A 14,183-nucleotide genomic window follows, 5' to 3' on the forward strand; every position below is an offset into this window, starting at 1 on the left:
AGGCCATAGCAGTAGTGAAAGCAAGATACATCTAAAATTAAAACAGTTTGAGAATAAGCATCAATAGACAATAGTACTGCAATGTGATAGTTGGAGATACTGTCATGACTTGTGGTGAAAGTTCAAGAGGTGTAGAAAAGCGAAGTATTGTCAGCCTGACTTGTCAGAGAGTCGAGTGTTATGAGAGTGGATGTTTGTTCAGAGAGATATCCAGAACTTATGTGTGTGAGACAAGTCTGTCCACCTGAAACGACCAAATGTGGCCAGGTGCACGAGAGAAAAGAGTGATGTATCCTTGATTGGTGTCCGATCAGGTCAGGTGAAGTGACCATATTTGCCAACATTTTAGACCTCTCCACTGGAAGATTTTGGAAAGGAGGTCAGGTTATGGCAAGGGCAGGGAAAACATGATGGTGCGATCATGTCACTGTTTCCCTGCTGTGCAATGCCATGACTCATGGCATCGTGCAGCTGAGGGCCAGGCTGTGATGATGTGAAATGAATCATCAAGCTTCACCACCTCCCACTTCAATAGTAGAGTGGATGGGACCTGGAAGGGAGGACTGCTGTTTTCTGAGGGTCTGGGAGACTCCCTGAAATTTGGGAGTCTCCTGGACATTCCGGAAGAGTAGGCAAGTATGTAAGCAGCCATGTTTATGCAGAGGCAGGTTAATGAGAGACTTAGTGGCAGTCTCAGTGAAAACAAATAACTATGCTGGAGAGTAAAGATGTAATTAAAGTGATTATTAATTCAACAGAGAGATGGTCTTTGACCCAAGCACCACAAGATTGCACTGCACCGCTATGTCTGCATCTTAGTACTTGTTTTATTTTTGTAAACCTGCATGAACAAGGACTACATACAAAATAAAACCCTAAATTTAAAATTTTAGCACCTTCCCTGGCTTACACTTACTTTGTTGCGCTGCCTGTTGCTCCTCCAGAGACTTGCAATGCCTGATTGGAAATCAAGTTCGGATCCCTTGAATTGGAGGAAATCACAATTTGCAGCAAAAGAAGAAAACTAAGTTCACCACAAGTTTTGAGCTAAAACTTACAGAGCTTTATACAATCCTTGTCAGCACCCTAGTGTGCATTATGCAGCACACCGAACACTCTGTATGATGGATAAATGTGTAACGTCTGCTCAAAGTATTGGCAACCCAACTGTTTACAGTCTCCATCTTTCATATAATTTAACCTTTTCCTTTTGTTCCCAAGTAACTGCATGTCTCACACTCATTAAGGTATTATTTGTAACGTGGACAATGAGGCAGCCATTATCTTAAATGTCATCCTATGTTTGTGGAGTTTTAAAATACAGTAAATTGATTTATGTATTTAACTGGTCAGATTTACTTTGTGTTCCTGGAATGTACTAAATCTGAATTGTAATGTTTGACAGGTAAAGAGTGCTTGTTTCACTTTGACAGCCAGGGATGATTCATCACCCAGTTTATGCTCAGTTAATATCTGTCCACCAAGCAATAGTTATAGCTAATTAAAACACTTTAAATATTGGAGGAAGTGATAATGTAATAAATTATCCTCATAAACCCAGCAGTTTACTGATTCTGGCACTCACCTTCTAAAGTTATGCAGTGATGTCTCCCAAGCTTCACTCTCTACTATAGTCGGTTGATTCATTTGATTCTGGTGATTCATAAATTTTTCAGATTCTGAAATTCAGATACTGTCATGACTTCTGGTGAAAGTTTAAGAGGTGTAGCCAAGCCAGGTATTGTCAGCCTGATTTTTCAGGGAGTCAAGTGTTATAAGAGTGGATGTTTGTTCAGAGAGATATCCAGAACTTAGGTGTGCGAGACAAGTCTGTCCACCTGAAACAACCGAATGTGGCCAAGTGCACTAGAGAAAAGAGTGATGTATCCTTGAGTGGTGTCAGATATGGTCAGGTGAAGTGACCATAGTTGTCAACATTGAAGACCTCTCCTCTGGGAGATTCTGGAAAAGAGGTCAGGTTATAACAAGGGCCGGGAGAACATGATGGTGGGATCATGTCACTGTTGCCCTGCTCCCTGCTGTGTAATGCCATGACTCATGGCATCATGCAGTGGAGCACCAGCCTGTGATGATGTGAAATGGTTCATCAAACAAGAACACCTCCCACTTCAATAGTATAGTGGGTTGGACCTGAAAGGGAATCCTGCTCTTTTCTGAGGGTCTGGGATTCGCCCTGTAATTTGGGAGTCTCCTAGACATTCCGGAAGAGTAGGCAAGTATGTAAGCAACCCTGTTTATGCAGAGGCAGATTAATGAGAGACTTAGTGGCAGTCTCAGTCAAAACAAATAACTATGCTGGAGAGTAAAGATGTAATCAAAGTGATTATTAATTCAACAGAGAGATGGTCTGTCACCCATGCACCACAAGATTGCACTGCACCGCTATGTCTGCATCTTAGTAAATGTTTTATTTTTTGTAAACCTGCATGAACAAGGACTACATACAAACAAAAACCTAAATTTAAAATTGTAGCACCTTCCCTGGCTTACACTTACTTTGTAGCGCTGCCTGCTGCTCTTCCAGAGACTTTCAATGCCTGATTGGAAATCAAGTTTGGATCCCTTGAATTGGAGGAAATCACAGTTTGCCATTAAAAGAAGAAAACTAATTTCACCACAAATTTTTAGCCGAAACTTAGAGAGCTTTATACAATCCTTGTCAGCACCCTAGTGTGAATTATGCAGCACACCGAACACTCTGCATGATGGACAAATGTGTAACGTCTGCTCAAAGTATTGGCAACTCAACTGTTTACAACCTCCATCTCTCATATAATTTAACCTTTTCCTTTTGTTCCCAAGTAACTGAATGTTTCACACTCATTAAGGTATTATTTGTAACGTGGACAATGAGGCAGCCAATTTCTTAAATGTCATCCAATGTTTGTGGAGTTTTGAAATACAGTAAATTGATTTATGTATTTAACTGGTCAGATTTACTCTCTGTTCCTGGAATGTACTGAATGTGAATTGTAATGTTTGACAGGTAAAGAGTGCTTGCTTCCCTTTGACAGCTAGGGATGATTCATCAGTCAGTTTATGCTCAGTTATTATCGGTCCACCAAGCAATAGTTATAGCTAATTAAAACACTTTACATATTGGAGGAAGTGATAATGTAATAAATTATTCTCATAAATCCAGCAGTTTACTGATTCTGGCACTCACCTTCTAAAATTACGCAGTGATGCAGTGTCTCCCAGGCTTCACTCTCTACTATAATCGGTTTGATTTATTTGATTCTGGTGATTGATCAATTTGTCAGATTCTGAAATTCAGCCGAGTTGGACAGATTTGCCAGTTCACAAATTGATTCCAAAATTTGCAAATAATGTATGCCACTTTTATGAAACAATGATGATAAACAATAGTCTATTGCTACAACCCATTTTCCACCATTATTTTCTATTAGGTGTAGTCCTGCGGCAATAAAGATAATCCTGACCAAACCCATAGATCTCTGTGCTGATCCTGATTTCACACAACCAGCACTGTTTAAAGTACAGTAAATAAATTAATAATTAAAAGAACAGTTCCCATATACAATGCACGTTGTAAATAAATGCATAAATAATTTAAAAAGGTCCATCCCCCTTATGTTAAATCCTCAATCAATCCCAGCACTAGACAGCATGGACTGGTTTCAAATATAAAAGGGAAATAGCAAGTGTGGGTCCATCCAGTATAGTGAAAAGAGATTCAGGTTGGCCAACACTGAAAAGTGCTGGGCTTTTCCCATGGGCTTTGGAGAAATGTGTCAATAACAAGGTTGGCTAGCCACAGGTGGCAAATCTGCCACCACAGTGGTCTCAGTATAATGAACAGTGGTTCCTAAGATTCCTGCTCCTATGACTTAAAGATTAAATAATATGCATAGGATTGTTGCTCTTCCCTGTGGTGTCTTCTCATTAGCTAAGTCACACAACACACTGAATTAGACCTTATACTGATCTCTTTCATCTGCCTACTAATTGCTGCAGTCCTCTTCTTCATTGCACTCTGTAGACCTGATTTAGAGCTTAACATAAAGATTCCCTGTTTGAATGTGAGCAAAGGTGCATTTGCACAATCACATCTGTATTTTGAATTGCATGCAACTTAAGATATGTGCAACCTTAGCGGATAAAGTGAATAAATCATCATCATCATCAACTTCAATGTTTACAATTTACGTCTTATAGTTAACATATTTCAAGATCTGTGTAACTCAAAAGAAGATGCATTTCAAAGGGATGTTCCTAACTTGTGTTTGCACGTCCCTGTACTGCACCTGAATGTGAACGGAGCCACAAGTGCAAGATAACTACAACTGTAAATACACATGCAGAGTGTGTGCATTCATTTTGCACCAAGATGCATCTGTACATTCAATATACAGGCACTCTATGTGTGCTGAATCAACTATGTGCCTACAGTTCTGGACAGAACTGTAGGCACTGTAGAGGGCTAAACTGTACAGACAAATAAGAGAACTAGTTATTCTTGTAATGATCATTGTACTACATAATGCGACTAACTCTATTTTACCTTAATGACAACTAATATATTTTCTTTAGTATTCTTTTCTATTGTACATATAAGTTATATTCAGTACATAAAAAAATTATGTTATATAGTCCACATATAGATTGTACTTGGAATATTTTGAATGCTAACAGTCAGTGCTGGTAGTATTTATTAAAAAATGTATTTCAATGTTAACATTTAGTTACACTACCTGACAACCTAATGTCCATTATTAGTAGGTACCCCCAGGCACATAGAATTTAAAATTCCACTCGGCTCATAAAGGACAGAGATATGTTTCTAAATCATGCAGTTTTTTTATTTAGCGATTTTGTTGCGTTCCAGTTAATTTGTCATGGACAAGCTTTGCGTAATATATTATTTAACCCATTTAATCTTTAAATGTTTAATGGTCAATGTGTCATTGGTTTAAAAAAAAATAAAACAAACAGTATTGAGGTTTTCTTTTTCTCTATGTTACTCTGTATTCTTTATGCATGTAGACCCACCATGTGCAAGACAGCCAAAATTGGAAGGGGACATCAACAAAGTATTCCTATTGGTCAATTCGGTCACATGCAATTTAGGCAGTGTACGGAGCACTGGCATTTGCGTGGTGGGGTAGCCCAAGAAGAGGCCAGATCAGGGTCCAGTGTTAGCTATTTGCCCTGATGATGTGTCCACGAGAGTCTTGTAGAGCTGGATATATTTTGTCCTGTCTTGACTTAAAATCCTTCCTATGGGGGGATATTTATTAAGAAAATACAAATGTTTGAATGTGCAGTAACAAAGAAACCAAACAGACATATTCTTTCATTGTTTAACTTGCACTACATTAATTAAGTGTAATCGATCATTGGTTTCTATGAAGTGTCTGGCAATGCCTATATATTCATCCAAAAATATAAATGCAAGCATTTTCTTTCTAAAAGGCCTTTCCATTTTTCTTTTCAATCCTACTTATTGCAGCAAAGCATGAGCTGTTTTTAGTCAATGCAAGGTATCAGCAGAGCTATCCCTTCACTGTAAGAGTTATCCCTTCATTAGGTCTTACAAATATCTAGTTGAATCTTTACAGAGTTATTTGACTTACCAAAGTTACCAGTTATTCTCAATTGACTAGAAGTTGGTGAAGGGGTTCATTTTAGTTTGGTAACTACTGGGATGCCACAGGTTGCAGTCAACTTCAAATATATTTTTATTACATAATGTCTGCATCTGAACAGAAAGCACACATAATTCAAGTTATCATTTAAACTTTACAGTATGATGCCAAGATATTTGGTTATGAAAGCAAATATATATGTACGGTGGCTGCCTCATGTGGCAAAAGGATATCTTCTCTATGAAAAGATACAAGATTACCATAAATTTTCATGGTAATATATAATTGCACCCTGGTATTTTCATGCCTTTTTCCTAATATCCACTTTCTCAAGCATTGGTGCATTTAAGAATGACACAATTTCCTACCTATGCACTAGGGCACCAACAGAGCTAATATTAATTCTGAAAAATTCAGTGTGGCATTAAACACTGTAATGAAATTTTATTAAGGATTGATGTCCCTAATGGTTTTATCCTCTCTGTATTTCATACGTATTTCTTTAAAAATGACCTTGCCTACAGGGTCTTTGGAAACAAATACGTCATTTGATCAAAAAGTATATTTCCTCAGTCTCATAGGAAACCTGCTAAAAAAACACACATTAAATCTGACCTTCATATAGCAGAGTAACATATTTTGAAAATAGTGAAATGCCACTGGATGTTGAATAGTACCCACTCCTTGGGGGAGTGGATGCATTCAGGTTTCCCACAACTATGTATCTCTTTATACTTGGACTCCACAAACTCATTGATCTTGCTATTACAGTATTTTGAAGAATATGAGATTTGTTCGTCTTAGTGGAACTTGTTGCTGCTTATCGAAATGGGTTTCTATTAAGTCAATGATATTTTCTCAGTTTCACAAACATTTTCAGCGATTTGTTCAATAAACTATTATACTCAGGGCGAAACCACCACTGCAGTAGCCCATACGTCTGCTATAAAGTCTGTTTGGGCATTCAGTTCCACTGTGATGAAATTGAAAGCCCAAATGGGCTCCACTGAGCATGCTCCTGGCCACCACACATATTCAGAATAGTAGAGATGGGGCCCTCCCCTCCCACCAACAAGCAAAAAAGTTTAGCTATGGGGAAAGATGACTCACAGCAATGCCCCTGATTATACTGGTTGCCATTTGCATATAAATTTAGAATCTTAAATCCAATTTATACTATAGATCAGGGGTGGAAAAGAGCAGGTGAAGTGGGGGCCTTTTAAGGGGAAGTGATTGGCTCCCTTCTCCTCCTAGTCCTGTAGCAGCCACAGCCCTTTTAATTTTGTTACTGCTGTAGATAGTGTGGCAATGGGAGTGGTTTGCCACAGGCCTCTCAGAGTGAAATTGGCTATGGTGCTAACTGTCTACAGGTAAAAGGCTGCAGACCAAGTTTATACAGGTGTAGCATTGTGCTTAAGTTTAATAATGTACACGTCAGAGACATGTGGTAAAGTAAATGTAAAAAGTGATTTACTTGCATGCTTTAACGTGTTTGTATCCACAGAGCTGATAGGGGTGGCTGTGCTGATTATGTGTTACAGAACACCTGAGGAGCCCTCCTTTAAAGACAAGGTGGGAGTGTCACCTGTCAGTCATCCAAGCCTGTGGGAGGAGACCTGTGTATTTAACCTGGAGTTGTGCTTTTGTTAGGTGTGACTGACACTGAACTAGTTGCCCAGTCAGTAGTGAGCTGGTCTGTGTTTAGGGTCACCAGGAGGTGCAGGCAAAAGGTAGTTGCTTGCTGGTGTCATCCTGACGGAAGAAGTGCTATTTATTGTAAGGAAAACAATAAATATATTTGGTTTAACAAAAGAAGTTTCGTGTTGCTGATATCTGCGGAGTGTTCTTGCAACAGCAGGTGACAAAAGTGCCATGAGAAGGGTGCGGTTTTGTTACAAGTGGTGCCAGAAGTGGGATTGCCGAGGACAGCCAACGCACAGCTGTCCACCCAACCTCCAGATGCAAAAGGTGGTGAGTGGGCAATGATTGAAGACTGCTATCACACCTTAAACTGTATATGCTGTCAGTTGCAGTGACGAGATTGCTATTGCTGAGCAAGCAATTTTTTTTGTCTGTAGAGAGACAGAAGCAATATTACTGTGAACTATTCAGCATTTTTTTTGCAAAAGAAAGCAAAAGTTTTTTGTATAAAATGGCTGGGCATTGTAGTGCCATACCTTGTTTATTCACTGAGCTGTGAGTTGGGTGTGGTTCACAAGTCTGCTGTTTTGCCTATGCATTGAAGTTGTTGTTTTACCTGTGTGGGAGACAAATGCACCTGTTTTACTAATTGCCTGTGGAAGTGCTGGGCATATGTGAAGCTTGATATTTGAAAGCTTCTAGTACAAAATTGTCTTTACTCCTTAAGATGGGCAAGAAAAAGAACAAAATGTCTCAAATGGAAAGTGTGCAAACAGGTGTGTCTGAGGTACATTCTCAACAGGAAAACATGGAAAATCAGAGAGGAGAATCTCATGCTCTCTGCACAACCCTAGTGTTACCTGTGTCAGAACATGTGACCAGGGAAGAATATAATTCCTTAGAGAAAATGTTTATTGAGGAAAACTGCTGTCTTATAAAAAAAAGTGTGGAATTTAAAGCAGCAGAGAGAACAAGAAAATATGATTTTTGAATCTGTGGAAAATGAGTTGCATGCATTGTGAAAAGTGTGTGAAGAAAGAGAAAAATCAGAGAAAGTTCTTTAAGAAATAGTAGCAGAGAAAGACAGAGAAATTGCTGCTTTAGAGCAGAAGCTTGTCTTGGTTCAGCAAGAGGTATTCTTAGCAAGAGAGTCTGCAAGAGAGCTTGAGGAGTGTAAGTTGGAGAAGCTTGTACTTGATGAACAGCATGAAAAGCTGAAACAGTTGCTCCAAGAAGAAATAACTCTGTCTTCTAGGTATGCTGAGGAACATGACCAAGCAGTGGCCTTGACATCCACTCAGAGGAGTTTGGTGAACACCAAGGATGAGAGCATCCAAGTGGGTAAACCCAAAGACAAGGGCCTAAAGGGGAACCCTGCTGCTAATTTAGGTCAAGCTGTAAGTGTACCTGACAGGAGGTGCTTCAGGTGTGGAGAACTTGGTCACTATAAAGCCAGGTGCACTAGTCGCCAAAGCCTAGTGGACTGTTCGGTTGGCCAAGCTGGGCCTGTCTTTTCTCGTTGCTGTTGCCAGAGTTTCACTAGCGGTGGTTCACCTTTGTTTAAAGTGACAATGCGTTTGAACAATAAGATTGTACATGCAGTCGTGGACTCTGGGAGTGACGTTACAATGGTTTCCAATTCTGTCCTGGCTGGGACCAAGATCTCGTGGTTGGCCAAAATAAATGTGCGCTGCACACATGGCGTAGTCAGGAGATTAAAAGGAACTCTTTTGGCCATTAGTCTGAAAGGCCAAACTGTGAAGGTAGTGGCTGTTATAGCGCCCAAGCTGTCGTATCCAATTGTTCTGGGGCAAGACTTCCCACTCTATAAAGAGGTCCTTGGTGAGCAAATCCGGCCGGACATGCCGGCAATTAATTCACTGGTCGGAAGCCCGGTCTTAAAGGATCTGCTAAAAACACCACAATGTCTGAACCTCAATCACTGGGAGCCACCAAGCCGGAGTACTTTTGTGGGGGACACGGCAGAACTTTCACAGAAAAGTGGACAAATGGAATCAGCGTTGGCGGGTGACATCGCAGATGTGCCCACCTTACCTGTTGGTGACAATATAGACTGGTCTGAATATCCCGAACTGTTACATGTACCAAACCTTGCAAGTCAACAGAAAAATGATGTAACTTTAAAGCGTATCTTTAATTTGGCTAGTAATGTTGGGAATATATCAAAGCCTGTCAATTCGACAAACTGTGTGCCATCGTATATTGTTAAAAATATTGTGTTTCATGTGAATACTGTTAAAGGGAGAAAAGTAGAACAGTTGGTAGTCCCACAAAACCATGTACCCTTAGTGCTAGAAGCTGCACACACGCAGGAGAGTGGCAGACACTTAGGGGAAGGTAAAATGAGGGAGAAAGTTCTACGCAGGTATTACTGACCCGGAGTCTATGTGGCAGTAAAAAAGTTTTGTAGGGCTTGTCCGGAATGCCAGAAGGCCTATCCCGCTGTAACAGTACAACCACAATCTGAAGGAGCTCATAGACATCCTATTAAGAAAATAGGGGTTATGAGTGGAGAAAGAGACAGGATTGGCTGTTTCAGAACAGGGTTCTCAGGTGTCAAGAAGAGAAGGTCCCAATGAGTGCACTGGTGGGTGTGATTGTGAGGACAGTTAAAGACACAATAGAACCTTCCTTGTCTCAGGCTATAAAATGTCAGGTGGACAAGATGGTCGCAGAGGCTCTCTTCCACAGAGATGCACTCCTCGCGAGGTCCGCGCCACCTTACATGGTGACGCTAGGGGAAGAAATATGTGGCAATGGGAGTGGTTTTCCACAGGCCTCTCAGAGTGAAATTGGCTATGGTGCTATTTGTCTGCAGGTAAAAGGCTGCAGACCAAGTTATACACAGGTGTAGCATTGTGCTTAAGTTCAGTAATGTACAAGTCAGAGATATGTGGTAAAGTAAATGTAAAAAGTGATTTACTTGCATGCTTTAACGTGTTTGTATCCACAGAGCTGCTAGGGGTGGCTGTGCTGATTAGGCGTTACAGAACACCTGAGGAGCCCTCCTTTAAAGACATGGTGGGAGTGTCACCTGTCAGTCATCCAAGCCTGTGGGAGGAGACCTGTGTATTTAACCTGGAGTTGTGCTCTTGTCAGGTGTGACGGACGCTGAGCTAGTTGGCCAGTCAGTAGTGAGCTGGTCTGTGTCTAGTTAGTGTTTAGGGTCACCAGGAGGTGCAGGCAAAAGGTAGTTGCTTGCTGATGTCATCCTGACGGAAGAAGTGCTATTTATTGTGAGAAAACAATAAATATATTTGATTTTAAAAAAGAAGTTTTTTGTGTTTCTGATATCTGCGGGGTGTTCTTGCAACAGCAGGTGACAAAAGTGCCATGAGAAGGGTGCGGTTTTGTTACAATAGTTACACCTTTGGATAACAAGCTATTATTTTTGGATGCACCTTTATGTGCTACATACTATTATCATTGGTTACACTTTTTTGTTAAGTATTATGTATTATTATCTGCTTAAAAAAATGTAGACTATAAACGTAGCATGTAATCTATAGCAAAGGTATGTAATATCACCCAGGAATCCCATGACAGTTCTATAAAATGCTCACTTATGTCTGGTGCAATGCAAGTGTTGTCACACCAGATCATAGACATTTTCACACACTGAAATAATTAATTGCATCAAGACCCGTGTGTGGTAGTAACATTTACGCTTTCTATAACTCCGCTTACATCATATAATTGAGACGAGTGTCTATATTATCCGGTATAATAGCATTGAGATACTTCTTTAGTGTGAGTGTGTGTATTACTGTGATCATGTTAAAATTTTCTGTTTTCACAGCACCTCATGGACCCTCTTTTACCATTGGAAAGGCTGTCTGGCTTCTTTGGGGTTTGGTCTTCAATAATTCAGTGCCTGTACAAAATCCAAAAGGCACAACAAGTAAAATCATCGTGTCAATTTGGGCTTTCTTTGCTGTGATCTTTTTGGCTAGTTACACTGCCAACCTGGCTGCATTTATGATCCAAGAGGAATTTGTTGATCAGGTGACTGGACTTAGTGACAAAAAGGTATGTATCTGTCAACTCATACGCTAGTTTGTTTACTAACATAGTTAATGTAATTGTTTTATATAGATATTGGTCCTAGTCAACGCCTGGCAGTGCATGCTGAAATATGTAGTAGTACAATAGCAAAAAACAAAACAAAAATACATACATTTTAAAATTAAAATTAGTTGACTAAAACACTCACCTAAACCGCTTGTTCATCACTTTAATATTAAATAATATTTTTCCATTGGAGAATTCTTCTGTTTTGTAATCAAATATAAACAAAAAAACATACAAGCCTGCCACTTAATGACTGTGACCTGAATAAGCAATCAGAAGCGACCAGCATGAGGAAACACTTGGCCGATTGGCTGAGAGGCTAATGGGATTATTTTATGTTTTTCTTCTCTTAGTTGATTACAAAGAGAGAAGAATTTCCCATTACATTACAAGTGAGATCAGTCAATACTTATCCATGCCAAAGAAAACTGCAGCCGGTGTTTGTAGTGAGAATTTGTATCAGCTTTTCTGGTTTTAGTTTAATAATTCAATTATTTCTATTTTAAATTAAATATACATTAATTATGGATTACAGTGATATTTCAGTTGGATTGAAATTCATTCTCCTTGTCACTTTTTGTCACCCAAAGTGTGGAAAGCAGGTTCAGACAATAACAATTCATTGCACACAAAGTACTGCGCACAAAATTAATTGACTTGGACTTTTTGCATTGCTTCCTATTCTTTCTATGGAGAATTAAATAAGTCAGGATTGTTCAAAAAATAATTAAATGGTGTGAACACAGAAATGTTTCATGTGCGAAAATTTGGATTTAATCTAGCTACATAGAGGCTAATTTAGTTAAGTTGGTATTATTGACATTTCTAGTATTAGCAATAGTAAATAGATAGAATTTAGGATTTTATAAAAAGTTATGTTTCAGCTAATACAATATTTGGACTGGTTCGTGGACTTCATTAAAGTAAGTAATGCATAACACTGAAAATGGGATAATGCTTATATAATATCCAAGAAACTAAGCATAAACAATTATAATTTCACTTAAATGAAAGGTTAAGAGAAAGAAATGTTCGCAACTGTCTCAATAAAAAAAACGCATAGCAGCTTATTCTCATACTAATGTTTAAAATAAACGATTACGGACATACCTAGCATCCCAAAGTGATAAATCAGGAAAACCCTGCAACAATTTCCCGAGCTGCAATCCAAGGTGAAATTAGAATATAATGGCTCAAGATAAAATATATGCCTTTTAGGATAAGGTAGCTGTGAGCAATGTGTCTAGTGACAAAATAAATATAATATAGGGCCAAGATGTTGACAAAGGCCCTATGAGAACCGAAATTTATACACATTTTATGTTAGCCGAATAAACAACTAAATAAATTCACAAGTTATGGATATGAGTCCTGAGAGTACCATCTATATCTGGTATTTATCTACTGAACATTTTATACTTCTTCTTTGCAACTGCTTGTCTTACTGTGAGTGTCCATCCTGTCCAAAAAATAATAACATATATATATATATATATATATATATATATATATATATATATATGTATTGTAGGGGGGCCTAAGTCAAGCTATAGTGCTAGGAAACAATAATACTTAAACTGATGCATACTGGTTTACTCTCTCGGATCATCCAGGAGACTCATGAGAGAGTTGGCTACCCTCCCGGTTCCTGCGTCTTTCTTGTAAAAAGGGTGGGGCCATGATGACTCAATGAGCAATAATGTCTGCTCCTTGCGCTTGCCCTTTGAACCTCCCCTCCAAGGACAGGAATGAACTAAGTAATAAATTGATAAAACATAGAGTGCAAAATGGCTGACTTTTGATTTCTTCTTACTTGAGCTATTTTTTCCAAAAACAAGTATTAAAGAATAATATGCCAACACAAAGATTTAAAATGAGAACAAAAATACCAGTACCTTCCTATTACAAAGTTATTGGAATTTGTGCCTATCCTATAGTATGGCAGATAAATCAGGCTCATATTTCATACTGACTGCATTTGACCTAGTTGTTTATATCATTACATAATTATACCGCTGAGAGAAACATGTCAGCATTCCATATGAAAACACATGCGCAAGTAAAATGTATTGCCTTCTGCACATGGAATGTCATAAGTAACATAAAATTTGCCTATACATTCACAATATTATCTTTATTACACAGTCTGATTGGACCGTGTTTCATGTTAGTAATCATACATAAAATGTTCTAATTACTGTATTTACTGATTTGTTTGTTTCATTTTTAGTTTCAACGGTCATATGAATATTCTCCCCCATTTCGGTTTGGTACAGTCCCTAATGGAAGCACTGAGAGAAACATTAGAAACAACTATCCTGAAATGCATCAGTACATGGTAAAATTTAATCAGAAAGGTGTGCAAGAAGCCCTAGTCAGCTTAAAGACTGGGTGAGTCATGGGTGGACTTACTTTCTTTCTTGCTTTATTTTCTTTACACAAGTGTGTTTTTATGATTCTGTATGACAATCTATGGCATTTTTTTTTGTATAAAGCTGGTATAGAGGAAAATGTGTTATTACCTATAATCATATTTTGTCATTTTATAGTAGTGCTTAGAAATTGAAAGAATGTCTAATGGGACACTTATTCTCATGCACCAGTTTTCACTGATACAAACACATAAGTTCCATTAACATTCCCTGCACAGATGATTCAAGAATATATTCAAGACTTAACTCTCTAGGGTTTTTGTGTCCCTGCTTACATAGCTTTGCACACTTGAATGTTTTTAGTTTGCAGATGCTGAATGCATCTTTCTCAAAGGATTGATATACGATTTGTATTCTCTGTGTTTTCTGAAAAGAGAAGTTTTCAGGA

The 14,183-nt window shown here is 38.6% G+C and overlaps 1 protein-coding gene across 1 annotated transcript in view; it reads left to right on the forward strand.

The window, feature by feature from the left end:
- GRIN2A (glutamate ionotropic receptor NMDA type subunit 2A) overlaps nucleotides 1-14,183 on the forward strand; it is a 502,726-nt gene that overhangs the window by 436,483 nt on the left and 52,060 nt on the right. The window contains exons 10-11 of the mRNA XM_075179825.1: nucleotides 11,092-11,321; nucleotides 13,594-13,754. Coding sequence (XP_075035926.1) covers nucleotides 11,092-11,321; nucleotides 13,594-13,754 — 391 coding nt within the window. The remainder of the gene's footprint in view (nucleotides 1-11,091; nucleotides 11,322-13,593; nucleotides 13,755-14,183) is intronic.

Source organism: Mixophyes fleayi, chromosome 7 (genome assembly GCF_038048845.1).
Source record: "Mixophyes fleayi isolate aMixFle1 chromosome 7, aMixFle1.hap1, whole genome shotgun sequence".
Taxonomy (NCBI): Eukaryota; Metazoa; Chordata; class Amphibia; order Anura; family Limnodynastidae; genus Mixophyes; species Mixophyes fleayi.